Source organism: Homalodisca vitripennis, chromosome 8 (assembly GCF_021130785.1).
Source record: "Homalodisca vitripennis isolate AUS2020 chromosome 8, UT_GWSS_2.1, whole genome shotgun sequence".
NCBI lineage: Eukaryota > Metazoa > Arthropoda > Insecta > Hemiptera > Cicadellidae > Homalodisca > Homalodisca vitripennis.
This window is the reverse complement of record NC_060214.1, coordinates 96,779,752-96,806,748: the sequence shown is the minus strand read 5'-3', so window position 1 is coordinate 96,806,748 and position 26,997 is coordinate 96,779,752. Positions and strand designations below refer to the sequence as shown.

General features: G+C 33.9%; 1 protein-coding gene across 2 annotated transcripts; it reads right to left on the bottom strand.

Annotated features, from left to right (window-relative positions):
• Positions 1-8,664: 8,664 nt before the first annotated feature.
• Positions 8,665-26,196, bottom strand: LOC124367787 (ubiquitin-conjugating enzyme E2-24 kDa-like). 2 transcript variants are annotated; one of them, XM_046824900.1, is made up of 5 exons: positions 26,089-26,196; positions 17,796-17,939; positions 15,247-15,297; positions 13,168-13,300; positions 8,665-8,842 (listed from the first exon to the last, which is right to left on the bottom strand). In XM_046824900.1, exons 2-5 carry the CDS (start codon positions 17,924-17,926, stop codon positions 8,687-8,689), a joined length of 471 nt encoding a protein of 156 aa, XP_046680856.1. In that variant the 5' UTR covers positions 17,927-17,939; positions 26,089-26,196; the 3' UTR covers positions 8,665-8,686. The 2 variants fall into 2 exon arrangements, with proteins under 2 accessions (XP_046680856.1, XP_046680855.1); XM_046824899.1 differs by lacking the exon at positions 26,089-26,196 and adding an exon at positions 25,713-25,872.
• Between the last annotated feature and the right edge of the window lie 801 nt (positions 26,197-26,997).

The following is a 26,997-nucleotide window of genomic DNA, read 5'->3' as shown; positions in this document are numbered from 1 at the left end:
ATATAGATTGACCAACAGCAATGACCAGCTCATACTTTTTTCTAGTTGATCAATGATGGTCGTTAAAAAAAATGCAACTGTGAGTTTATATCTTAGTTTCTACTGGGACTTGAGACTCAAGGTCCCCGCCGCGATTTGTTGTAAGGTCAAATCGTTACAACATTAATGGTAGCTTTACTGAAAAAATTGCATTACTTTAAAAAAATAGCACAACTTCACGCTAGTCGTCCTTGACAAGATAAGTTTTTAGTTGACAAGCTATTCCACCTTGAAACTCTACCATCATGAATAAATGGTGCCAACTGCAAATGTACTGTCTTCGGTCTCCCAATAAAAACTGGATCTCATAGGAGTGGACTGCAAACCACCCGAGTGTCAAATTATACCATGCATTTTCAGAATCTAACACATAAGTGATGTTAGTGTTATTATTTTTTCAAATAACCGCGGTTACCTATATTATATTAGTGACTAAACGTGTTACTAGTTTTTCAATGGCGAGCGCTAGCGAAAACTATCACCTGAGGGGCTGGTCAAATTTCATTTCGGCCTATCCGCCTATCTATGTATCAACCAATATCTTAAGAGCAAACTGACCTATAGACTTCGAAGTTTTGCATACAGCTTCATTTCTATATAAGCAAGATCAAACTAGATGACAGTTCATATAACTTCAATAGATTTGGCGAAGCGTTTGCGAATTTTTTTAAATTGGTCTTTTGGGTAACCGAGATGGCAACGAGAAATACGTACCGTAGTATAAACAAATTTATAAATAAATTGAGCACAACCATTTGACATGGTAAAACGTACGTAATAGGTTACTTGGCACGAGTCGATGCTTTTCTCGAGTACATCAGCACTTTGTTGTATCTATGCCCCTATTTAGTAATTATGCGTATCTGCGCCATCAGTCATCACTTCCCCTTCCAATTCGTCCCTTTTCATCCTCCAGCAGCCAGCTCCCGTAAATATGTAAAAGAACAGCATTGACGCTAAGCAACGCAACATAAAGGAAAAATACAATCATCTTGTATAGGCATAAAATATATAAGAGCACGTATATTTTATACCATGTGTTACTGTATTGGACTATTTTGCGTTTCATCGCATTGTTTCGCATCACTTCACGTCACTATCTGTGTATTCGTATCCTAACATTTTCATTAAATTACACCACATACAATATAAGGAATACTGAACTGTAGTTTAACATACATTTCGCATAATTTCACTTTGTTGTTTTCTATACATTACAATGCATTTTCTTCAATAATTAACTGTTAGTTCTAATGTTTGCATTATTAAACATATTTTTTATCTGATTTTTTAAATTAAAAAAGATTATAGACAAGAATAAAAATAACTACATTGAAAACAGGTTGGACAGGCGAGGTGCGGGACTTGCAACAGCGACTGCACGATTACCGAACAGCACTCTCGATCTGCTAATGTGGAGATAGTCGGTTTGCCAAAGACTGACAATGAAAATATTGTCGACTGTCTCCAGCACATTGCCGGGTCGCTTGGACTTGAGTTCAGGATGGAGGACATATCGATCGCTCATCGGCTGCGAGCTTACTCCACGAGAAGGCATGTACATCCGCCGATTATTGTGCAGTTCGTCTCCAGACGCGTCAAGGAGGACTGGCTGAGGGCAGCGAGGACGAAGAAGAATTTAAAACGCCGCGGACATCCACCCATCTCTCACACGGAGTAATGTATACGTGAACGACCACCTGACACCTCACAATAATGCGCTTCTGGGGGAAGGCTCGCCGGCTTAAGCGAGAGGGGAAGATCGTCCTAGCCGGATTTTTCAACGGAAAGGTCGTCATCAAGGCTGCTGAGGGTGCTGAGGCTGTTCGCGTCACCATGATGGAGGATCTCGACAGGTTTGACAAGAGATAACTTTCCTCTGTGGTCCGCATTACATAAGTAAGTTTATACGTCTATAAAATTGTTTTTCTTTCGTTAGTATAATAATCAGGCCTTTTCTTTTGTTTTATTCACTTTTTTATGTCATAAAGAAGATACTTTTAATTTTCATTTGTACTGTATTTATATAATCTAAAACTACATTTATAATAATTTTACAATACACTTTCTTTATTAGAGAAAATAATATTTCATTCTCTCGATAGGTTATTGTACGAGGAAATGATAAATTAAGTATGACAATGAGATTGATGTAATTAGTTATTATTAGTTTGGTGTATGGTTTTGTATTTTAATTTCTACGAGAAAGTAAAGTTACTAATAGGTAAGAGAGGCTCAAATTTTATATACATTTTCTTTTCATGTAAAATTTAATATCAGTATTTTTCGGATTATAAATTTCAGAATATAACTAACTATTTATTATTAATCAATTAAATATTTTCTAAATTACATATTTGCAATATTTTTTTTCTTTTTAAGTGAGTAAAAACATTGAAAAAATAAATTCAAATTATTTTAGTATTGTTATATTTGCATTGTCTGTTTGGTAATAAATTGTCAGCAACTTATACAAGCATACGCTTGTTTATTGTACTTATTATGTTTATTATGGTATACGGCCATCATAGGCCTAGGTGTAAGAAATTAAGATTAACATTATATAGTTAAATACATTTAGTACTATTTAATTTATATACACAGATGTCTTTACTTAGTCTGTCTTTCCACTATTTAATATCTTTATTATTTAACCAGAAACTATTTTATGATAAAACTTAATGTTCAGAATTCTACAAACTTCTAAATTTGTCTATGTAAGACTGCAATCTTTAAATTTGAAAAAACTTTAATATGTATAATTATGCAATCTTTTTAATCGTCTACTTGAAATTGGCCATTTTAAATGTAATTACATTGTAATAAATATGGATTTATATAAATGCATCTTACTGAAGTAAAAATAAGTAACATATTATATGCAATATTTAAAAGTGCTAATTAAATAAACTTCTGTGTATGCCAGGGTACGTATACGCATTTATAAAATATACTTTTATTACTTTCAAATATTTAGAACCGGCCGGGCGGGTGATTGGGCTTGAACGGCATAAATGGGTGAGAATGATGACAACTCTCTTTGTTTTTTCCACAACGATTGTTTAGAACTGGAATCATATTTTGAATACAAAGATTTTTTTTTAGTAGTAATTCTGTTGATAAACTTAAAAATATTCCATTGCAATATAAGAAGTATTTCAAAAAACTTTGACGAACTTTTGATTTATTTAAATGATCTTCCTTCGCTAGATATAATAATATTGACAGAGTGTTGGTTGAGGGGACGTGAGGAGGGGTGGACCATTGACGGGTTTTGACTTTGTACTTACTGAATAAGCAGCGTAACAAGGCTGATGGTGTAGTTGTTTACTACAATAACCGGTTGTCAGTTACTGCATCACAGATTTCTATAGGTGACACGTACGGCATAAAACTCTACTTTAATTTTTTGTCCATTAAAACTTTTTGTCTCGTGGCTCTCTAACCGTACGTTTGAACTGCGACATTAAACTTTTTTTTGGATTCTTTAGAACATTATCTTGACAGTTTGAATAAGGATGAAATAATTATCTTAGCTGGAGATTTCAACTTTTGACTTGCTTGAAACAAACTTCCCCTTATACTGACAGATACTTGAACTGTATAGTAGGTGCTGGTCTCATTCATTGTATAGATAAACCAACAAGGGTAAACAAAATCTAGAAAGTCATGCCTGGATCACTTTATTATACGATATAACGACATGAAACAAACGTACAGGCAGCTGTGTTACAGACTGAGATTACTGATCACTGATAGCACTGGTCTTACAATTACTTTTTCCCGTTTACAGCACCATCGGTTATGACAAATACAGCTTCACAGACGATTATAGACTCTGCACTCTTGTCCCGTTAATCTTGCTCATATTGACTGGAAGACGATTTTTCAGAACGAAAATGGTAAACGGTTCTACATACGAATTTTGTAAAATGGTAGGCCAAGCGATCGATAATTCTAGGAAAACCAATTAAAAAGTCATCTAGATTCAAGAGGCTTAAGCCTTGGATTACAAATGATCTGATCAAATTAATTCGCGATAGAGATAAATTGAGCAAAAAAATTAAAAAAACAGCCTTTTAATATAATTCTTAAAAAATAATTATCGAACGTTAAGGCAATTTATTGCCAATTCTATCAAAACGTCTAAGCGTAATTTACTACAGGGCTATAAATTAAACGAATATCAAAATAATCCTAAATTGTTTTGGACTGTAATTAACGAATTGGCAGGTAAAAAAAAATAATAAGGGTGTATTTCCGGTAGGAAGGTATCTGCCTAATGTACCAAGTGTTTACTCACGGTGTATGTAAAGAAGTCGCTAACGATTTCAACATGTTTTTTGCTAGCGTTGGACATAACTTGGCAAGTTCAATTAACCACCGGGGGTGCATTAATTATCGATGATGCAGATTACGGGCGAGACTCACTGTTTACGCTTCGGACTGTTCACTGAACTGGACCTATTCAGACACATTACTGCACTACGTGGCGGGTCCGCTCCTGGTTATGACGGCGTCACAGCTTCTGCACTCAAAGATAATATTAATATTTTCTCTAAAACCTTTTCTACATATTTTAAATCTTAGCTTGGCGTACGGTAATATTTCCTGATAGTTTTAAGTTAGCTAAAGTAATCCCCACTTCACAAGGCTAGCACATTTACGGAGAAAAATAACTATCGTCCTATTTCTTTGTTAAGGTGTGTTCTCTAAGGTGCTGGAGAGAATCGTCAAAGAGCAGTTTGTAAATTACCTTCAACACAACCATATTTTAGCGGAGTGTCAATACGGGTTTTAGGGGCTGATAAAAACATTTCAGACGTTCTCTTTGATGTAAACAAAGAAATTTATCATACTTTGTCAGATGGTATGAGGAGCTTTTTAATTTTCCTTGACCTAAAGAAAGCATTTGATAGTGTAGATAGAAAAACAAATTAATTTACAAATTATCAGCTATAGGTTGTAACGGGTAATGCTCTCGCATGGTTTAGGAGCTACCTTGCGGACAGACGGCAGTTTGTGTCTGTCTGCGGTGTGTGGAATGGTGATGAGGCTTCCTGTGGATTATGGTGTAGTTCAAGGAAGCACTCTGGGCCCTATATTATTTTTGATATACATTAACAAACATTTCAAAACTGCAGATTCATGGTAAACTATTTCTTTTTGCTGACGACACGCTAATTATTATCAAAGGTAAATCTTGGCAGGATGTTCAAAATAAATCTTTAAATGACCTCATGACAATTAAAAAATGGATGGACCAAAATGTTTTATCACTTAACATCTCAAAAACTAAATTTATGCCCCTTTCTCTTACATTAAATTCAGATTACAACTTACACGATTTAATTATTCATAATTGTAATAATCACTATAACAATGCCTGTGGATGTAATAAAATCGAGAAAGTGTCGTCATACAAATATTTGGGTGTGGATGTGTTGTTTGATTCTCGAATGAAATGGATAGATCACATTAATTTCTTAAAAAATAAAGCAAGAAAGTATATATTTGCTTTTAGGCAGTTAAATAGCATTTTGAGTTTTGATGAAACTAAAATCGTTTATTTTGCTTATGTGCAATCCCTTTTTTCGTATGGCATTCTAGCTTGGGGGGGTGCTTTTCCTTCACATATCAAAAGTTTAGATATAGTTCAGAAATCTATTCTGAAAGCCGGTTTTGCGAAGTGTAGACGATATCCCTCTGATTTATTGTTTCAAGAAACAGGAATTCTGCCAATTAAAAAAATTTTTATTAAAGTCTTATTTATTCATATTTACAAACATTTCGGCTCAATTTTTTCTACAATCCCACATTTTTATAACACAAGATATGCAAATATAGTCGGAATTAACACTATTCACCAACACAAATCATTCGCGACAACAAACAGTTTTTATCTAGCACACATTTTAATATCGAAATTATTCTAATAGTTTTAGAAATTTCAAGCTGTTCGACTCTCCCTCTCTTGATGTTTTTAAGAAACATGTCAAGGAGTTTTTGATTCTCATAAGCAGTGAGAGTGCCCAGTTACTTATCTCTGTTGACTACAGACGGACCTAGACTGTCTGACACTCACTGACTGACGGCACTGTCCTCTCTCCTCTCCTCTTCAAACTATATATAATAAAATCCAATCACTTAAGTACATAATTAGCCTAATTTTTGTAATTTTTGTTCACTCAATATTTTTATTTGTTTTGTCTACTTTATCCTCTAGATTGCTGATTATCGGAATTCGAGGTCATATCCGTAGTTTATTCTGCTTTAGATGTCTTCTTTTCAATTATCAAATTTTATAAAATTAATCTAACACTCTGCTCGAGATAAAATTTCGAATCGTAACAATTTCAACTCGAGTCTACGCACAGGCCATTAAGGCCCATGTAGGCTCTTTTCCCATTATTTGAATTTATCCAGAAATTATGTAGCAAATTTAATGCTGTTTTTTACTAGGTATGCGTGTATGTATGTGGATATGTATGTATGTGCGTGTATATGTATATGTATGTAATGTATATATGTATATATATATATATGTATATGTGTGTATGTATGTGTATGTATGTATATGTGTATATGTATGTATCTCTTTATTATATCATCTCTTATTCATTATATTGATTTTATTTATGTAACACAAGTTCCTCTTTTATATTATTTAACGTTAATTTATTTAATTTTAGTTTTTTAATTGTATTACTAGAATACTTCTGTAGGTTTATATGAATTAGATAATATACAAATGCTACATTTGTTATCATTTCAATGTAAAGGTTTATTTTGTATTTAATTTCTTTTTGTGTGTGGGAAATAAACGTGATTTGATTTGATTTGATTTTGATTTTGATTTGATTTTAAAAAGTTTCTCATTGAATTTAAAAACTTACTTATATCTTACTTGTAAGGGGTTCCCCTACAAACAAGTTAAATTTTAATGTAACTCCCTGTTTTGTAGCTGTAATAGGTTGTCCGTAGTTCAAACTGGTAGTATATTCAAATTCTGGTATGCACACTTTTTGATCCGAGAGCAGTAGAGCGGTAGGCGGCGGCGGGCAGAATCCCCATAAACAGTATCTGTTGACGTACACATAAACCTATTGCACCGTTATTGCGTGCCGGACACATTCAGACAAGTTTGTATTATGGCATGAACTCATGAGTAATGTAACATACCTTATTATAATTATTTTAATGCTTTATAAATATGTTATTATGGAGATGAAAACTTAAATTTTTCTGCCTCTTAAATGTTGCCGTCATGTGCGTTGGGGGGTGGGGGGGGGGGGGGGTGGGGGGGGGGGGGGGTGGGGGGGGGGGGGGGTGGGGGGGGGGGGGGGTGGGGGGGGGGGGGGGTGGGGGGGGGGGGGTTAAATCGGACCAAATCATGAATCTAAACCATTCTCGAATCCCCTTCAACACACACAGAAAATTTCATCAAATTCGGTCCAGTCGTTTAGGAGGAGTTCAGTCACATACACACGAACACAAGAAATATATATATACATACAGTATATATATAAAGATAAATATACAATATATATATTTATTTATTTAAATTATAGTAAAATTGCTATAAATATTCTAAATATAAATATAAACAAAAAAGACACGATCCAGTTTTTGAAAAATTTGAACATTTAATAGAAAAACTACAACATACCTTTTCTATATTTATGTCTTCTACATATTCATTTATATATTTTTAGTTAAATAAATATATAAATAAATATACTTTTTTTAGTTAGTTATTGTACACTGAGGCACTTGATGCTGAACCACGTTTCTTTAGAATAATAAATGTTAACAATAAATAATAATGTTTAGTTTCCTTTTTGTACTAATTGAAAAACTTGAAAAAATGTACATGTTTTTGGTATTAGAGGGTTGCTGTTGATGGGAGTGGTTATCATCTTAGTGAGGTCAAATACGTTGTTTAATATTTTTTTGGGAGGAAGGGGAGAGGGAGGAGTCCATAGGCGAACTCATTCCCAATATCTGTTGCAACGTGAATATCTATTTGGTCTCAGGAAGTAGGTAAATAATTTGAACGAAAATGTAGTTTTACTTTGTTTTAAAATGAAAAAAATAATGAATACAACATTTATTTTGCACTACTTAACTTTTTACAATAGTATGAGGGTTTCCCTTGGAAAAAAAGAAAATATCAAGAGTTTATTACAATTTACTGGTTTATAGTGACATGTACATAAGGAATATTGAAATATAGACATATTCACTTGAAATTATTGGAGCTTGAGAGAACCGAGTGGGGAACAAATAGACCAAAAAAGGTTTAGTAAATCGTAAAAAGTTATTTTCAGAACAAACTAATACCTCACATAACCATATGATATGATCAAAAACATAAACGTAAAAGCTAAACAAATAAGTAGTCCTTTTTTTTCTATTCAGCAAAGCATGAACTACACACAGTCCTTAAACATGTATTGGATACGCAAAAGAAATATCAGCTAGATAGTATAGAAAAACATTTAACTTTCGATTGTGTAAGGCAATAAGAGAATGTACTGGATACCAGAAAAACAAATATGCTGATGCCTAAGTAGCAGTGACAGCACAGTAACCAAAAGTGTATTAACGCGGGTACAGTAGGGTGGTCAAGAGTTTAATTTGAAAGTTACCAACCTGGATTGCAGTCAGTGAGCAGAGAGCAGATGGACAACAGGACCTTAGAGATAGTGAGGGCTGGTGACCAGTTGTCCTTGAGAATGTCCAGACATATCACCCCCTGACTGTTGATGTTACAGTGATATATCCTCGTGCGGAACGTCACCTAGTGGACAAATTGTGAACTATAATTCAAAACTTCAATTACGAGAAAGCGAATACAGTCTGGTGATGATTTTTGTTTAACAAGTGAAACTTAAAAGACTGTTAGTCTAATTATAACAAAATTAGTACCCAAGTCACTAACTTAACTCTTACCACGCGTATTACGGAAAATGTAGCACAGTGAAATGACTCTTCACGCGTATTACGGTAAATCTCACAATCGAAGTTTTTATTTCTTGTTGTTGTTGTGAACTATAGTTCGTAAAACTGCCGATAGAATGGGGTAGAATGTTGACTGAACCTCAAACGACTATCCTCCATTCATTGTTCTCAGCCACCCGTTACCGATCTGAAACTAGTTGTCACAGCAACTGAACGCCATTCTGACCTGTAGACTGGTGCGCCTTTCGGGATTTCCTGCGTGGTGAGGGCGACAGTGTTGTTCACGAGAGCTGCGCGTAAGCTTGTTCCTGTATTGAGTTGTGTGTTTTACGTTATTTCTGAACATTTTTTACATTTATACTTTTTGAACAATTTTGACTTCAATTTTGAAACACCTCAGCTTCAAGGTGTTTTTATTCACAAAAAAACTTAAAATTGGAAAATTCCATGTTTTGTTTTGTTTTACGTTTTAATCTGTAAAAATACAAAGGTCAAAAAAATTCGTTTTATGTTTTTTCTTCCAATAATAAGTTCAGAAATATTAAATCAAATAGAACTTTAACAAATTAAAAATTTATTTTTTATACTAATAGCACGCTAGGGGGAAATATAAGAATTTGTAATCAGCGCTCTAAGGGTTAACCTAAATCTAATCAAACATAACTACTGTTTTCAAAAGTTTGATACTGCCATATTTATAAATACAATAATCAATAGAACATAGTTTTGTATGTCTGCAATCTGAAACATGTTACAATTATTATTGTAGTGAAGTTATTTGTGTTTTAAGATCAGTTTAATTTATATAACAGATTTTTATTTGATGATACTTGAACTCTAAAGATGATAAATCATAAGCTTTTTGAAAATTTCTAGAAATCTCTGAGTTATTGTAAAACTTTATAAGACAATTAGTTTTAGAATTTTATTCAAGAATTCTAAATAAGTTTTTATTTGTGGTCTATTACAATGCTTTGTATAGCATTTCAGATATAGTCAACTACAACATCTTAACCATTATAACGTCAGTATATCTTTTCACGACTTTCAGCAAACGGCACAATATTAAAAAAAAAAAAATTTAAATGTGTAAAGTTTATTTTTATTTTTACTTTCTATAATTATGGGACATTAAATTGTAGATATAAATAAAGTCAAAATAAAAGGCACACAAAATTTTATTAGCTAAACTATAAACATTACCAGACAATTATATAAATATAATTAAAATAAATTATATTTATAATAAATTATATATAATAAAATTAAAAATAAATAAAAACCATATAAACAGAAAACACGACGAAGGAAACCGACTCAGCGATGGTTAGACACGCACTACCTGAAGCCAAACTGCAAACAAAAGCGCGCGTGTGCTGTACGGCGTCTGTGCCGTGTGGCGGGGAGAGTGTCTAGACACTGCGTCTATTGTTTCAAACAATGTAACGCGACAGCTATATTTTGATGCTTGACATAGGTCAATAACCCACACACATGGTTGACGCATACCGTTAGTGACATTGATCGGATTTAAAAGGAACTTAAATTTGCTATAGACGCAGTTTTGTGTCGATGCGCCATACTGCGTCTTTGCCGTTTGGAGATAGTTTGTCTATGCGCCATACGGCGTCTGTGACATTATAAGGGTTAAAATGTTACTAATTCCTAACAACTCGCAAGGGCAAAAGTTTTGGGAATAAATACATAACAAATTAATTATTGTATCAAATTGAAACAACTGCCATCTTGATATTTTCCTTGCTTAATGTTTAATATAACTTTTAATACGAATTAAAAAAAACTAAATGTTAATAAAAAAAATTGTTATGAATTAAAATTGCACAAACACTATTAAAATACAAATAATATTTATTTTTGGTCAAAATATATTTATTTATATAGTTAGTAAAAAGTTGCTGGGAAGCAATTTTATTTGGTTAAAAGTGCAACCACCACACTAAGTAAATAGTGCAGAAGTAGCGTAAAAAATAAAATACTTTCAGTAATGCAAAATAGAGAACAAAAATAAAATACACTACTACAATTTCTTAATACCAACACAACAGTGCGGGAAATCCATGTATACCAGTGACCCATAGGAGGCCATCCTACTGCTTGCATATATAAAAACGTACTTAAAGAGGATAGTCAGACTTAAAAAATTGATGGTTTGGTTAACCCTTTCAGGGCCAGGAGCAAATATGAAATGTTGCAAAATTTTTTCACATCTCATATCCCCGCCAGGCTAAAATTGGCGATTTTGCAGTCTCTTAGATTAAAATTAATAAGTTTTCATAAAAATTAGACAATGACCTAAAAGTTACACCAAATTACTCGTATAGATATATACTATCAACAAAAAAATAATATAGATGTAGTTTTAAGTAATTTAAAATAAAAAAAAATATTTTAATAGATTAGCCTATACGTTTTTTTATTTTTTTTTTTTTGCAAATAACTAAAAACGTAAAAATAATTTTACCATGTGAAGCTATTTTATTATATTATACATTTAGAAAGGAACATCCATACAAAATTGTGTGTTATTTCTCTCATAAATAAATTTTTTATGACACATTTTGTATCAGATAATGCAAGATCGTCATTTAACTGTCGGTCAATTTCACTCCCGTGAGATCGCAAATTGTCAGTCATTGTAACAACTACACACAATAGCTAAAACGTAACAACTAAAACTACTAATATTTACAACCACAAAGTAAAATAATGAAGAAGAATCCAGCATAAAATAATACGATTACACTGAAACATAAAGAATAAACAACGAAAGATCGAGCACTGACTGGCAGCAGTCAGCTGATAATGTCACGTGACAATTACAAAATAAAAATGCATAGACCTCCAAAATAAAAAATGATATTCATATTAATTATCTACAAATATACCAGGGAATAAAAAATCATAAAACTTTAATCATTTGACGTCGTATTTATTTAAGAAAACAACAATATATCAAGGAGACAATATATTGCCGCCTGGCGCTTTTCAGACACGATCTATGGCGGCAATATATTGCCTCTTGGTCCGGAAAGGGTTAACCCATTGGCTACCAATGGGTTAACCCCATATATAATGCCCATCCATCAGTAAGCATTTGTATAATTACTGAAGACGGGCACTGCCGTCATGCTCAGTTCATTATTTTGTAGTCGAACATCTTTCTGATATTGATTATTTTGGCATTTGTCTATACTATGATATCAATGGTTAGTCAGTTAAAACAAAGGTTCTATTTTGAAACTTGTCAACTCTCTGGTAATCGTTTGTCGTTCACTGTTTCATATGTTAATTGTTTGGATTAGTTGCCATCTGAAATGGTGTCATGGCAAGATCGCATTCAGTCTTTTAGTAACTTTGTAAAGAACACACTCAATGAAAGTGAAAATGAAGTTTTTTTTTTCCCCCTTGGGGCGGCCTACTGCCATGCACTTAAGCCTCAAGGGCCTTTTGCGCACCCCGGAAACACCATGAGGCCTACCAGTCTACAACTTCAGCAGTTCAACAAACCGCCGAAAACAACCTATCAAGTCCTCCTGGGAAAACTCACCACCCCTGTTCAAGCTACCAAAGATGGCATACCGCTCTCTTGCTATTGCAGGGCAATCAAAGAGCAGGTGCTCAGCAGTCTCCTCCTGCTCATTACACCTTCCACAGAGCGGATCCTCCTGAAGGATGCCAACTCTGTGTAGATGCTTCTTCAGGTGACCATGAAAATGAAGTTAGTGATGGTAACTTTGATGACGACATTTTTGAGTGAAAATGGTGATGAAGAAATTCAATAAAATTATGTGATAAGGCTAACCTCCAACTTGGGGGTGAACAAGACAAGAAAATGATCCACATAATTTTATTTTTAGTGGCAGAAATGGTATAGATCCAATTGTTGCGAGGTAACTAAATACTTAAAAAAGGTCATAAAATATAATTTTAACATGTTATGCATCTGTTTAGTATTTTTAATGAACTCTAAGCACTCACACAATGATTTCCATTTCAAAATGAAAAATTAATTCAGCATTAAGGGTAAATATATTTGAATTTGAAATTGTAGCCAGCCTATGAGTTTCACAATTTATACAATACTAAAACCCATCACTGTATACGTTAACTAATAAAAGAGATATAAATACACTTGGGACTTACTTTGGGTGGTTTAAATGGGTACTCCGGTGAAAAGTGTATATCTAGGAAGAAAACACCTCCTTCATAAACAGATCCTGGTGGTCCCAAAATGGTGGACACCCACTCATACAGGTTATCACCTTTAGGTCCAGCACTGTGTAAACAACATAACATTATTAGTTAAATGAATATATAAGAGACTTATTCAAAAATTTTTTTATTTATTAAAAAAATAAAATCGTAAAATGTAACAATTACAAACACAAACAATAACTCTGAACACTCTCATAATAAACAAAATTATAATTCAGATTTTAACCTGACCTTTTTAAAGTAACGTTTTGTTCATTAAATTTTGTTATGAGTGTTTTACTCAACTTCAAAAGTAATTATTGATTCGATTTTTGTAGGTTCTTAATACATATTTTCCATATTTAACCAATATCTTAAAAACTAAACAACTCATAATGGTGTTGTATCATTATTGTTTAAAACATGGTAGAAGTTATGACACAAGATACATATTATCTATAATTATACAGTTCTACATTAGTTATTGAAACCTTAGTATCTCTCTCAAGGTGTTGTAGAAGTTAGTGTTTCTTATCAACACATAAGTTATTTGCATCTGGGCTGGCAAGCAAATTTTCCTACTCACAATACAAATGTTTTCCTGTGTGCCAACAATAGCAGTTCTATTATTTTATTACACAAAACCTCTCTTATTATAAAGTAAAGAAATTAAAATGGTAATCAGCTACTATTCATATCCAGAGGTGATACAACTTACACTTTATATGAACACAACATATTTATTCATGATATATGTCGATACATGGATTTGTTTAAGAAAGGAATCGATTAACAACTTTGCTAATTTCAGTGGTACTCAAAACGGGAGGGTAGTGAAAAAGTTCATAAACTAAATGATATATATTTCAAACTCACATTTCTCAGCTTGATACACTTAACCCCCTCTGATGTAGTTATTTAAACCTCTGCAGTCTTGGTGGTAACAATTAATTTTTGTGAGAATGTTAGAGTTTGGTTATCCTTAACAAATTTTATGGTAGAGCAATGGAAATTGAAACATTGTTTACAATGAATGTAAAGGTTTAAAATATAATTATACATAATTTAAGATTAACAAAAATTGTATGTATATACAATTTTTTTCCAAAAGATTCATACCAAACTTTGTTATTGTAAATAGCGTCACTTGACACTGTATACACGTCTATTACTATCACTTGAGTTATGATCACAACACACAACAAAACCTTATCCACTTCAAAAAAATGCAAGTTTTCACGATTGTAATTGAAATATACCGTCAGGCAAACCAGTGTATAGCTGAGGTGATCACTGATGGCAAAAAAAAAAAAAAAACAAAAATAATAATAAAAAAATAGAGAATATATTAACAATATTTAGTGGAAATTGAGCGAAAAGTTTTATTCCAAATGTTAACCACACCAGTATGTAACCTGGAGTTTGGTCCCGCCCAAGCGGTAAATAATTTACCCCAACCACCAACCGTCATGCATGTCAATGACAGTTACATCATTATCAGCCAATGAGAAGTGAAAATAACCTGGAAGCCTTTCATTGGCTCAACATGAGTTAATAATTATTGTTTAGATGGCTGAAGGTTGGAAGTGTGTGACAAGTTCAAAATTTAACACCCCCGAACCCTTACATTTCAATTCACACCAAAATTATCAACTGAGAATCAATTCCTTTCTTCTATTAATCTTACATAAAACTAGGTTGTATAATATAAAGTAATAACTGATTCTCGCATTCTGGATTATACTTATCAATATTTTTACCTCAAGAGCCATATGTGATTTCAAACCCTTTAAAGAATCATAATAATTGTTAGTTTCTAAAAATGAATACAGAATCAAGAATATCGTCTCCATTTACAAAACTCAAAGTAACAGGCAGCATCAGGCTCATTCACCGCAAGACATCTTCCAGCATTTGTTTTACCATTTCATTAAATGTAAATAGTAAAACAAAACCATTTATATGTTAAGTTTACTATGAACTAGATAATGTGGTTAATAAATATAATAATAATAAAAAAATGTTTACCTGCAATTTGGTGGTGGGTCTAGAGTAATCTCTGCCAGTTCCTTTTGTATCCTGAAACAGATAATCTAAATGAATAAAATGAGTATAATTAGGCCAAAATAATTGTAATTTTAACTTAGTTTGAAATACAAAGCAAGAATAGTCTACTTTTCTTTTACACTTTAAACTAAATACCATAGAAATAACTAAAACAAACCACCCTTCAATGTTGTTTCATGTGGCAGTCTCAGTTGACAAACTCGCTGCACTGTAGATTTCTATTGAACGCCATTCTATTGTGATTTAACAGTGGCTGTTAGGCCTATATGTAACAGATGCTTGTGTTGCTAGATATAGGAACAATCATGTTATATTTTAATTACTAAGATTTTGTTGTATTATTCTTTTTTTGTTTGTTTTACATATGCTTACAAAAGAAGATGACTTGAATCAGTATAAGCATACAAACATAATAGAATATCGAATCCGCTGTTGTGTACTAGAACCTGTTGGCTTTAATCTTTTAAGTATTAGATCATAATTATATTACAATTAATGAGGATCAGTAAATCCAGGTTATATGTAATGATTAGTCATTATTAAAAACAATTATGGTAAATCTTAAGATCAGCGACTACCGCTCCGATTGCCATAATTTTTTGCATACTAACAAAGGTTAACGTAATTTCACCGGAAAAAAAAGTCCCAATTGTCGCCGGGCCGTTTAACCCCCCCCAAAAATTGAAAAAAATTAAATTTAAAAAAATTAAAATTGAACAAAATTTAAATAAAAACAATTAAAATTAAAAAATTTTTTTACTTACCTTAATAGTATTTTGGGAGGTACAGCGCAGCCACTGCCTCGAGGAAAGCGTGAATCCTTTCTTCTGGGATGTATTTGGTTTTAAACAAGTATTCTGCGAGGTATCTGACGAAGTGCTTGCTCTTGCGACCGTATTTGGGGACTTCTGACCGGACGTCACGCCACTTCCGTTCAATTGTGTTGGTACAGGCGGATGTTAAGGAGTCAACAAAGTCCTTTGAGTGATTCACAGTCAGTTCATTAAACTGATACTGTGAAAGGGTGTTGTAGGCCTTCCAGCAATCAGTTATTGTTGTGGATCCTGGCAACACCCAAGTTTTAATACACCGTATCAGAGTCTTCACCATACGGTCTTTAACTGGGATAAGGAAGGTGTGCTTGGTCTCCCGATCTATTTCCCCCAAAACCCACTGTCCTTTTACTATCTGTCCTCTGTTGTACTTTCTTTTGCCAAATTTGGCTTCATTAATTTCAACTACGGCGCCAGGTCCGCCCAACTGTTGGCTGTTTCTTTTCAAGTGGTCAATGTAGACTTCCCGGATGAATGAGTAGTAGTCCACTATTGTCGGGTCTGTGAGATGAAGATGAGTTTTAACAAATGAGTGCCTCGGAGGCGATGTGAAAAGATATGTTACAATAAAACGCCACAATGTTTTAATATTGACTTTACTGTATTTCGCTCCAGGAACGTGCCAACCTTCGCCGAAACACGCCACCCACACTTTTTCCGGGCTTTCTTCTGCAAAGCAACAATCTTTCCACACCAGAACTTTAAGTCATCTGTCAAGTTCATAGAGTTCCCGCACTTCACACAATTTGTCTTCGTTGGATGGAAGCACGTTGTGCGCACAAAACACGTTAATAACACGCTTTTCATCAAACAAACATGCTTCGAAGAATAGCGTGTGACAAGAACCATCGCACGCCATGTCAACAACTTCACTAATTATTCCTTGTCCATGTGGGTTTGTTTGTTTATGTCTGGCGGTCAATCGAAGCCATCCGCGGTCACGTGATCCGCCCGGCCAATTGGAAACTTTCCTGTTTGTCATGTGACTACTGTCAACTCATCAAAACGACCATGGTCGGCCATTGTTTTTAGTTAGATAGTCGAAAAATCTTGTTATATATGTGATTTGTATTGCCAACATTGTACTGCCGAAAAACGGGTTTTTATATATTAGCGACAATCAGGACTATTTTTTTCGGTGAAATTACGTTAACCTGTGTTAGTATGCAAAAAATTACGGCGATCGGAGCGGTAGTCACTGATCTTAATATTTACCAAAATTATTGTTTGATATTTTAAACCCTTTTAATATTTTCCCATTCAACCCACACCAAAAGTAGCGCAACTGATAATCAATTTCTTTCTTAGAAAAATACTCTATCAATTTTGCAAAAAACTTCATTGGGTACTAAGGCAAAATAGTACTTCGCTTCTGGCCTATTTAATCAAGTGACTCCTATCTGTAAAATAAATTTTCCTGTAATTTGTTTTAAGTAATAAAAGAGATTTAACTTTTATTTAGTGTGTAGAAATGCAATTGACACCACTGGTGACTCACACAACTGCCTAATCTAGAATTCCATGAACACTATTGTAAGTATGGAAATATTGAAATAAAATATCTATAGTATATATACAATGAAAGTTTGTGTTTTATTTTGACATTATTAATTTTATTTTAGTATTATTTATTTATAATAAGCTTGTAATTAATTTAAAATAGTCAGCCAAGCTTACCTTTTAGCAGACGTACTAAGTGCCTTGGACATTTTTGGATTCGGTTTGACTTCCTTGCTCTCGCTCTTAGTCTCTGGGACTGACGTTGAACCCCGGCCTCTACCTGTGCCACTAGAGCCTGCCCCTGACATTCTGGACTGGTATCTAAAAGGCAGATTAAGATAAAGATAAGACTCATCATTTTTTAATTAATTAATGAAAAGTTGGATAATGTTTACTTTAGCCAAAGTACCTAAAACAATCTAAAACCACTTTTAAACAATTTCTTAAAATAGTATGTATACTTTCATTTCCAGAAAGAAATTTTAGACAGTAATAGACTATAAACTAAACTATTTTAATTTTAGGTTATATCTTTATTAGTCCATCGATCTAGGAAACCGAGAGGCATCGGGGTGGATGAGGATAACAAACTAATGAGGAGTAGGTTAACCATTTGCGATAGGCATTAAACTTATATGATGCCGGGCCACAAGGGTGGCTATGGCTGTGTGAGGTCAGTGATTTATGACCACATCCTGTCCCTCAGCTCGGCGGGCCACACCTAGTGGCCCTCGATGTTTTGCAGGTCACTACGTGTGGCCTACTGTACTGCGCAGTTATAAAAAATTCAATCCTTTTATCCAGCTGTGGCTGGAAAATGCTGGAATTTCTTGGCCAAATAAGTAACTAAATTAATATTTCTTCATTTGCAGGACAAACCATAGGCTAGTAAACATTTTACAATACTTGGTTAGTTTAAAAGCAAATAATAAATAACAAATTGATAAAATTTCAACCTTGAAACAAATAATCTTTGTAAATTATATGAGATTTTCATTTACATCTAAATCATTTTAAAAGACGAAGGTAAAATACTGCCATTTAAATCCAAAACAGCGAAGTACATGAAGTGATGAGTGGTGACACTGTACCAAGCCCACACTACTACTATGTACTAAGTACTATGTGTCCCAGAGAGCTGAGAGGAAAACCACCTGAAACTCAACCTGAGCTGAGTGAGAGATAAGTTTCGGCCACATCAGTGGCCTCCCTAAGGGCAAGGGGTATGAACAGGGGATATCAAAGTTGCCAACATTGAAGTGAGAATTTGAGATAAAATAATAGGTGTGTGTACCAACTGCATTTGAAGGTAGTTTAAGAATTTTTCGTCATTTTGTTTAGTGGTGATGTTTATTCATCGTTTCTCACTTCCATGGTGAAGATTATTGATTGTTGTTTGTTTTCCTTTGTTATTACAGTTATGTTGACTATAGCACAACTTCTTAGGGAATCTCATTGCTTTTCTTGATTGGTTGTGTAGTCATTTACAGAAAAAGTCACTGTTTATTCTCGTCTGATGAGCTAGTGAGTGATGTTTTTCTGCATATACAATGTAAAAAGTTAGTGTGGTGAATGTACTTTAAAGTACATAACTTATTATTGTGTCGGAATAGACAGAAAACATGTTTTCTTTTACTTCTTATCGTGAATTTAAATTCTTTGTGTAGCCTACTTCGACAATAGCCGGTATCGGCCATTGCCCTGATACATAGAGTAATATGGTTAGGCGAGTTTGTAATGTTTTTAGTTCTCATGCATTAGTGATCAGCCTTTTGGAATTTATATTTTACTCATCAGTACTATCTCGAAGGATGTTTTTCGTTTGTTACCATCATTGTGGAGCAGCCCATTTATAGTAAGTTAAATAAAATCTGCTCTTTCTAATAATGTAGATCTTTTAGGTCTCCGTTAAGAAACTCTTCCAAAAACAGTGGCCTCTGAATAGTACCAAAGTACCCTCCAATCTACTCTACCTTAGAGCCAACCACCCTACCTGAAGGCCTACTCATACCCAGATGTACCCTTCCTATGCCCTTGGACAGGTCGGTTGGCCATCGGGTAGTGTAGGTGACTCCTCGGGTAGAGTAGGTTGAAGCACATGTGTAATAGTCATGTAGTTAGTTAGGGTAGTACTCATTTTTGTTTCCCAAGACCAATATATTTGCCTTATGTAGAATAGGTTTAAAATATGGGTACAAGACAAGTCTACCTTTCCACAGTGTCAAGAAAAAATTTCTCTTTTGCAAATTTGTTTCCTTCAAATATGTACTGTATGTCCATGCACTGCTGTCCATGAAGTGCCAGAGGTAAAATAGGGTAGGCTTATATGGTATTTAAAGTATTCGGTTTCTTTTTTTGTTACTAACCTGTTTCTTATAAATTAAGAGATAAACAAAATAAATATAGTATTAAAATAATAGTAATAAAAAGTTAAAAATTAAAATAGGTAAAACTTAAAACAAGTTTGTAATCATAATTTTTACAAAATAAACTAAAAGTATTTTTAATATGGGTATTGTATTTTGATGAATATATACAGTAGATGCTCTCTTAACCGGCCATTACAGGACCGAACCCCCAGCCGGAAAGCGGTTTGGCCGGTTAATCTGACGAACATTGGTATACTGTGTATGTACCAACTATGTAATAATGTACAAACAAATATGTATTTAATTCAAAAGGTTATTTTACTGAAAACCTAATTACTTTTAATGTTTAAAAGAACAGTGGCATACGAGGTCCAATCAAAAAGTATCCTACCTTTTGGTGCAACGTAAAACTGAAGTTACCTGAAAAAAGCTGGCGTTAATTTTATTCAAAATAAGCACCCTGAGAAGCAACACAACGATTCCAGCGACGTTTCCACTTCTGGAAGCAGTCTTGAAAATAACTTTTCGGCATTGCCATGAGATCAGCCGTCGTTTTTTCATAATTGCTTCTCGACTTTCAAATCTGGTGCCTTTCAATGGTTTTTTGAGGTGGGGGAAGAGCCAAAAATCGCATGGAGCCATACCTGGAGAGTACGGAGGCTGAGGAACTTGCGGAGTGCCGTGTTTTGCCAAAAAAGTTTGAATGAGCTGGGAAGAATGAGCTGGCGCATTGTCGTGGTGTAGCCGCCAATTTTGAGACGCCCACAAGTCAGGTCTTTTGCGGCGAATCGCATCTCGGAGACGACGTTGGACACTTAAATAGTACTGTGCATTCACAGTTTGACTCTCAGGGGCATATTCATGGTGTACAACTCCACGGTGGTGGGAAAAAAACAGTAAGCATCACTTTGACATTGCTTCGAACTTGCCTTGCTTTTTTTTGGCCGAGGATCCTGGGGAGACTGCCATTGTGATGACTGAAATTTGGTCTCAGGGTCATATCCATAGACCCAACTTTCGTCTCAAGTTATTATCGATGTCAAAAAGTTCCGCATCATCCTCACAACATTGCAGTATGTCCTCGGCAACATCCAATCGCCGTTGCTTCTGCTCGTCTGTCAGCAATTTTGGCACAAATTTTGCGGCTACCCGGCGCAATCCCAAGTCATCCGTTAAAATTGCTTCAGCTGATCCGAAACTGACACCTAACTCAGTACTTACTTCCTCCACAGTCATTCGACGATTTTCACAGATCAAAACTTTTGCTTTCTCGATGATTTCCGGAGTTCGACTTGTTTTTGGTCGGCCCGAACGTGCGTCACTTTCTGCTGAGGTTCGACCACTTTTGAAACGGTTATACCACTCTTTAATCTGCGTAACACTCATTGCCTCATTTTCGAATGCTAGCTGAATTTTCGGAATGGTTTCACTTTGTTTTTCTCACAGTTTCACGCAAAATTTAATGCAATAACGTTGCTCCACTTTTTCCGTCATCTTCACAGTTAGAGAAAACCGATACGCGCACTTGACTTATCAGTACATACTGACCCGTCTCCGGCGAACCAGTCGGGGGTTCAAGATAAGACTTTGTACCTTTCCTTATCATAGTAGGAACTATTGTCGCAACAAATCTTATCTCATTATTGGCAGCAGAAGCCGCGATACACGACGAGGTCGGATACTTTTTGATTGGACCTCATATAGAATACATAATAACAATAGAGTAATACTGTACTACATTGTATAAGAAAAATATAAAATGAAACTTACATTTTGTTTCCGAAATATGGTAATTTTAGACACAGAAACAGAACAGTACATTAAATATCCGGTACTGTAAATGCTAAAGGAAATCTGTTATTTTCTTTTCCACCGTCTTTATGAAGGCATAGTCTCTCCACTTTTTAATGAATATCACATCTACAGCTGTCAACAGGTCTTGCTGCTCAATATACATTGCGGCCAACCGAAGTGGTTTTTTTCCCCTCTACTCATACCCTCCAGTTCAATAAAGTGGTTAAATACAACTGATTTTTTCTGCTTGATGGTCTTCGTCTGAATCCTCTGGAATGCCTTGTTCATTTGCCTTCTCAATGACTTTTTCTACAATTTGATCGTAACTAAAAAAATCTTTTTTCAAGGTCGTCGTCACCTGTCACCCATTCATTTACATTTTTCTCTTCAAGATGATCATCTCTAGTACTCAATTTTCTTAAGTCATTAAGTGCTTACAGCTGATATAAGTTCCATCTCCGAGTCCATCTTCCCCAAAATTTCTGAAAGCAGTTTGCACCAATAACATCTCTTTCAGCATTCTATGACTCCTTGGTCCATAGGTTGAATGAGACTTGTGACGTTCGTTGGAAGGAAAACCAATTTTATACCGGGCGCTTCTTCACATTCAAGATCAGGTGGGTGTGTGCCAGAATTGTCTAAGATTAAAATGGCCTTTTCAGGTAATTTACGTTCTTTTAAATATTTTTTACTTTTGGAACAAACTCATTCACGAACCAGTCTTTAAAGATATTGGCATCCATCCATGCTGCTTTCTGGGCATGATAAAACACAGGAAGCAATGAAACATTTGCATTTTTAAACGCTCGTGGTTTCTGGGATTTCCCGATGACCAACACCTTTTCTGTTTCTACACTAGTGCAAAAATCCTGTAAGGATTTGCGATTATGTCACCAATCATTGACAGTGCTTTTACCGACGTTTAGTTGTCACATATCTTTTTCACTGTTTCGCCTTTGTCAATTCGCTGGATCGCATTGAGCTTTAGTTTTAGAGTTAAAACATTACTTTTACGTTTTCTTTCACTAATTTTTAAACTAAATAAAAGTATATTATCATACAAATTGTTAGTTCATTTAATAAAAACTGCACACCTAAAAACACTACAGCACAACACTAAACTGCACAAATTAAAACTGTCAACTAACTGTATGTATGTACTGTATGTATCACGTTCAGAACCACCTGCTCAACTGAACAGGCATTGTCTAAACCGTCCCAAAATAGCCGTTCGAGTTGTGACCTGTCGATCGTTTGCTTTGTGGCTGGTTAAAGCGGTGGTCGGTTGACCCGAGGCCGGTTAAGAGGGCGTCTACTGTACAAATAAAAAAAGGAAAACATATGGGAAAAACTTATTTTAGAAATTAAATATACTATGGCCACAAGAAGTAAATAAACATCAGCTTGAACAATTCACTGGCAATGGCCACAACAAATAATGCTAAGTATAAAACACATAAAAAAAGAACACTAAGTAAAACTATTTGTATTCAGATCTGAAGTTGTTTTCAACAATGGATAAATCGCAGATACCATATACCGAAAATTAGCAACGAGGCACCTGCAAGCTAATTTACCTCACTCATTTTGCTAAACAAAATTTTGTATTAACAGAAAAAGGGTAGAATTTGATTAAATTTGGTATGAACTCAGACTATGAAAATTGCCAATATTTTTCTAAATATCTCAAAAGGTTTCAAAGATCCTTAAAAACAACAATTTAGTTATTTACAAATCAATTGTTTTATAAAACAATAAAATAGAATAGCTTTGATTACTTTATAACACCTTTTATTTGAAAATGTAGGGAGACACTCATAAATAATAAATAGGAGATTCCGATCTAGATGATCCTTTAACTTGTGACATGAAAGGCGACTAATAGTAAGCAGGTCTGTTGATGGTTTCATGTGCAAACAAGAGTCTCATACATTCAAGTTGAGACAGGCTCACTCTTAACACGTTCAGTGCGGGTGGATTGCCGGCGAGCCAAAGGACCCTGGCGTACTGTATGGCGGGATCGCCGGCGCGATGCGTTGTCTAGGAATGCAAGACTGCTCAGTTTTTTTCAGTATCCAGTGACCCTTATAGGCGAAGATTTCGCAGTCAATGTGTTAATTTCCTCCCTTCCACTTGTGTTATATTGTTTAGTCTGCATTTGTAGGATAGTATGTGTCAGTGCATAATGTAGGTGTTAATAAGTGAACAACTTTTGATACTCAAATAATTGAAATATAAGTTATATTATTTCTTTAAAATTACTTGAATATTTTTTGAGATATTTAGAAAAATTGTCAATTTTCCCAATCTATAAGAGGACAATCTTCATACCAAATTTCATAACACTCTAAGGCTATAAGGTTTATACCCGGTGTTGATTTGATATGGAATGACCCAAAAGATTAAATGCATTTGTAATCAATGAATGAGATATACATGCAAATGAAAGTTATTAAAATTATTTAAGATCTACTCTTAGATCAAAAAGTAAAGACACATGAGTTTGAAAGTTACCACGAATTAACTAGTAGCAACAATAAAAGGAGTTTTTAAATTAAAATCTACCTTGTTTATTTCTGTGTTTAGACATAAAGCAAATAGCTTAATTTAGAAATAATAACTTCCACTTTTTATGAAGATAACAATAAAAAGGATAACGGGGTTGACACTTTTCAACCAAATAGTTAGGCTAATTTAAAAATTCATAGCTTGGAAATTTGTGAAACAACTTTTTATACTATATTTAGAATTTTTTTAATTGTATGGAAAAATGATTACAATTTTCACTTTAACTCATGACGGGTCAGTCCAAAAGTTTGGCCATTGGTTATGTAATTGAGCTCTTGAGCCTCTATCCTAGGCATATAATTTAGTAAACCATACAGCCAAAATGTTTCATTATTAATACAAATTTAATTGAGCAGGTTTTGTTAATTTCCTACCATGACCGGCACATACTTGTTTAAACACACAAACCACAATAAAGTCAAGGCTAAACCGTCCTGGTACCACACCTTGAGTACATAGTGAATTTAAAATCTCTTTACGAACTAAATAAAAAACAAATTTTTTTCCGTCCATTCTAGCACAATAATGGTAGCCTAGCCTACTCTACAAATACTGTACATGAATATGGAGAAAAACATAACTAACTAGCACCACAAGGTGTTAACATAAAAGAGAACAGAGTATTCTTATTGAAGTCAACTACCTATGCAACAAAATATAACCAATAAGGAATTCCAAAATATAAACAAACACTGACATGCTCCAAGTTGTACAACAGACAAAATACCTAAAATTACAGAGGAAAGCAAAAATTAATAAAATGCACTATTTCAAATATGTAATAGTGATAAACTGTATAGTTAGAATGTTTGTGTGCTTGATAGTTTAGGGATTTCTAATCGATAATTTCACTAATTCAATTGTCATGGTGGCCACTTATACTGCAGCCCTCGTACACTCATTCTTAGCTAACAAGTCATATACTAGTGACTTACACATTCCTAATTTAATCATTGATAAATGGAAATTTGGCCATAGCTAGAGGTTTCTAAGATATATGACTAATTTTTGTTAGCTACCTTAGTTTACTATCTCACTTAGGCCTTATTGTGATAATTGAATTGAAAATAATAATATATTGATCAATATCACTTAATGCTATAGGATGTCACTATAATAATGAAAAATTCTCTCATTGTAAGAATGACTAGAATCAATTGTCAAGAAAAAAATCCTTCGTCTCCTTCCATTGTTCATCACCAAGTGAAGAATGTCAAGGGCAATGCCCAAGAAGACTACCTAAAACGTTTCACATCTAAAACCATAAATGAATGTTGTTTTTACATTAATTAACACATATTCAAAATATGCAAGCCAAACTGCTAATAAGGTTTATTTACTACCAATACTAGTGCTTACTTACGTTTAGACTGGCAATGAAAACGGAACGAAAAACAAAATGAAAATAAAAAAAATTATGTCCAGAAGAAATCGATGTTTCGTTGTACAAGTTCTAAAATGTAAATGCATTTACACGTGTCTGTTAAATATTATAAAAGTCAAAACACAAAACTACAGTTTAATAAGAAGGCATAAATACAATTTTCTGAAAATAAGAACCAACCAAAAAGTCAATCACAAAACCGGCAGCCATTCTCAGTGGAAAATTAATCTTACTACTTTTGTGTAAACACACTAAACATAATTATAACATACAAGCAGTTTCCAAAATTTAGAATTAATTAAATTCTCAAACTATAAAATAGTAATTATTTAAAATAAATATTTAATCGACTTACTTTAATCAAGAAACTTCAATACGACCTAACAACGATGTAAATAAAAACATGCACCAACACCAAACCAAAGGAGAAGGGGAAGTTTCGACTTTTTGTTCTAATTGGAAATAAAGAGATGGCGCTGTGCAAATCGGATGAATACTATTTCATAGACCAACGAACGAGATAACTTGAGTAACACATTTAACAAGTTACCCTTTATTTTCAATATAATATATCATATTATACAAAGCAATTAAAAGTAAAAAGGTATTAATAATACTAATTATTGGAAATAATAATAAGTTTGAAAATGATAAGTTTTTGTCTAGAAAGTACTCTTTATGTAACTCTGTGAAATGCAGTTATAAAGACATTCCGGAACAAGTACTAATCGCTTATCTTCCCTCCTATAGACTTCGAAATATATCTCGGGCTTCTGGGATTTCTGGTACAAATAATAAGGCATATGAAGATAATGTAACGTTCCCTCTTTGTAGCTATACTCCTACTTTACTGAGCGACCTTGGTGCTCAGTCGTCATTCTTACAAATTATGTATTTAAGGCGTATCCTTGTGTCATTTTAATACACAAAATCAGTTGTTTTAGAGTATAATATTTTTAAAAGGTCAACATAAATATAATATAGTCACAGATTCGGAGGTTGCAAGAAACTGAAATCATATTCAAATTAAAGGAGAGAATCACAAAATCATCAAACGCTGTTAAGGTTTCAAACGGGGTGGATCCGTATATCTACGTGAACATCCACATTCTTCAGTCAATTAATCCATTTATGTATTAATTAGAAAATACTTTCTTTTAAACGATGAAACATTTGAACTGTAATGCATAGTAAATAGAACCAACATATTTACCACAACGATTATTTTGGAAATTATGTTGTAAAATAAAAAGTGGTAAGTACA

What these genes read in the sequence shown, in the direction of transcription:
- LOC124367787 (XM_046824900.1), bottom strand. Translation starts at nt 17,926, where the DNA reads ATGTCAGGGGCAGGCTCTAGTGGCACAGGTAGAGGCCGGGGTTCAACG. An exon ending in CTTAGTACGTCTGCTAAAAG is followed by an intron (nt 15,298 to 17,795) that starts GTAAGCTTGGCT and finishes TATCTGTTTCAG; the next exon opens with GATACAAAAGGAACTGGCAG. An exon ending in GACCCACCACCAAATTGCAG is followed by an intron (nt 13,301 to 15,246) that starts GTAAACATTTTT and finishes TTGTTTACACAG; the next exon opens with TGCTGGACCTAAAGGTGATA.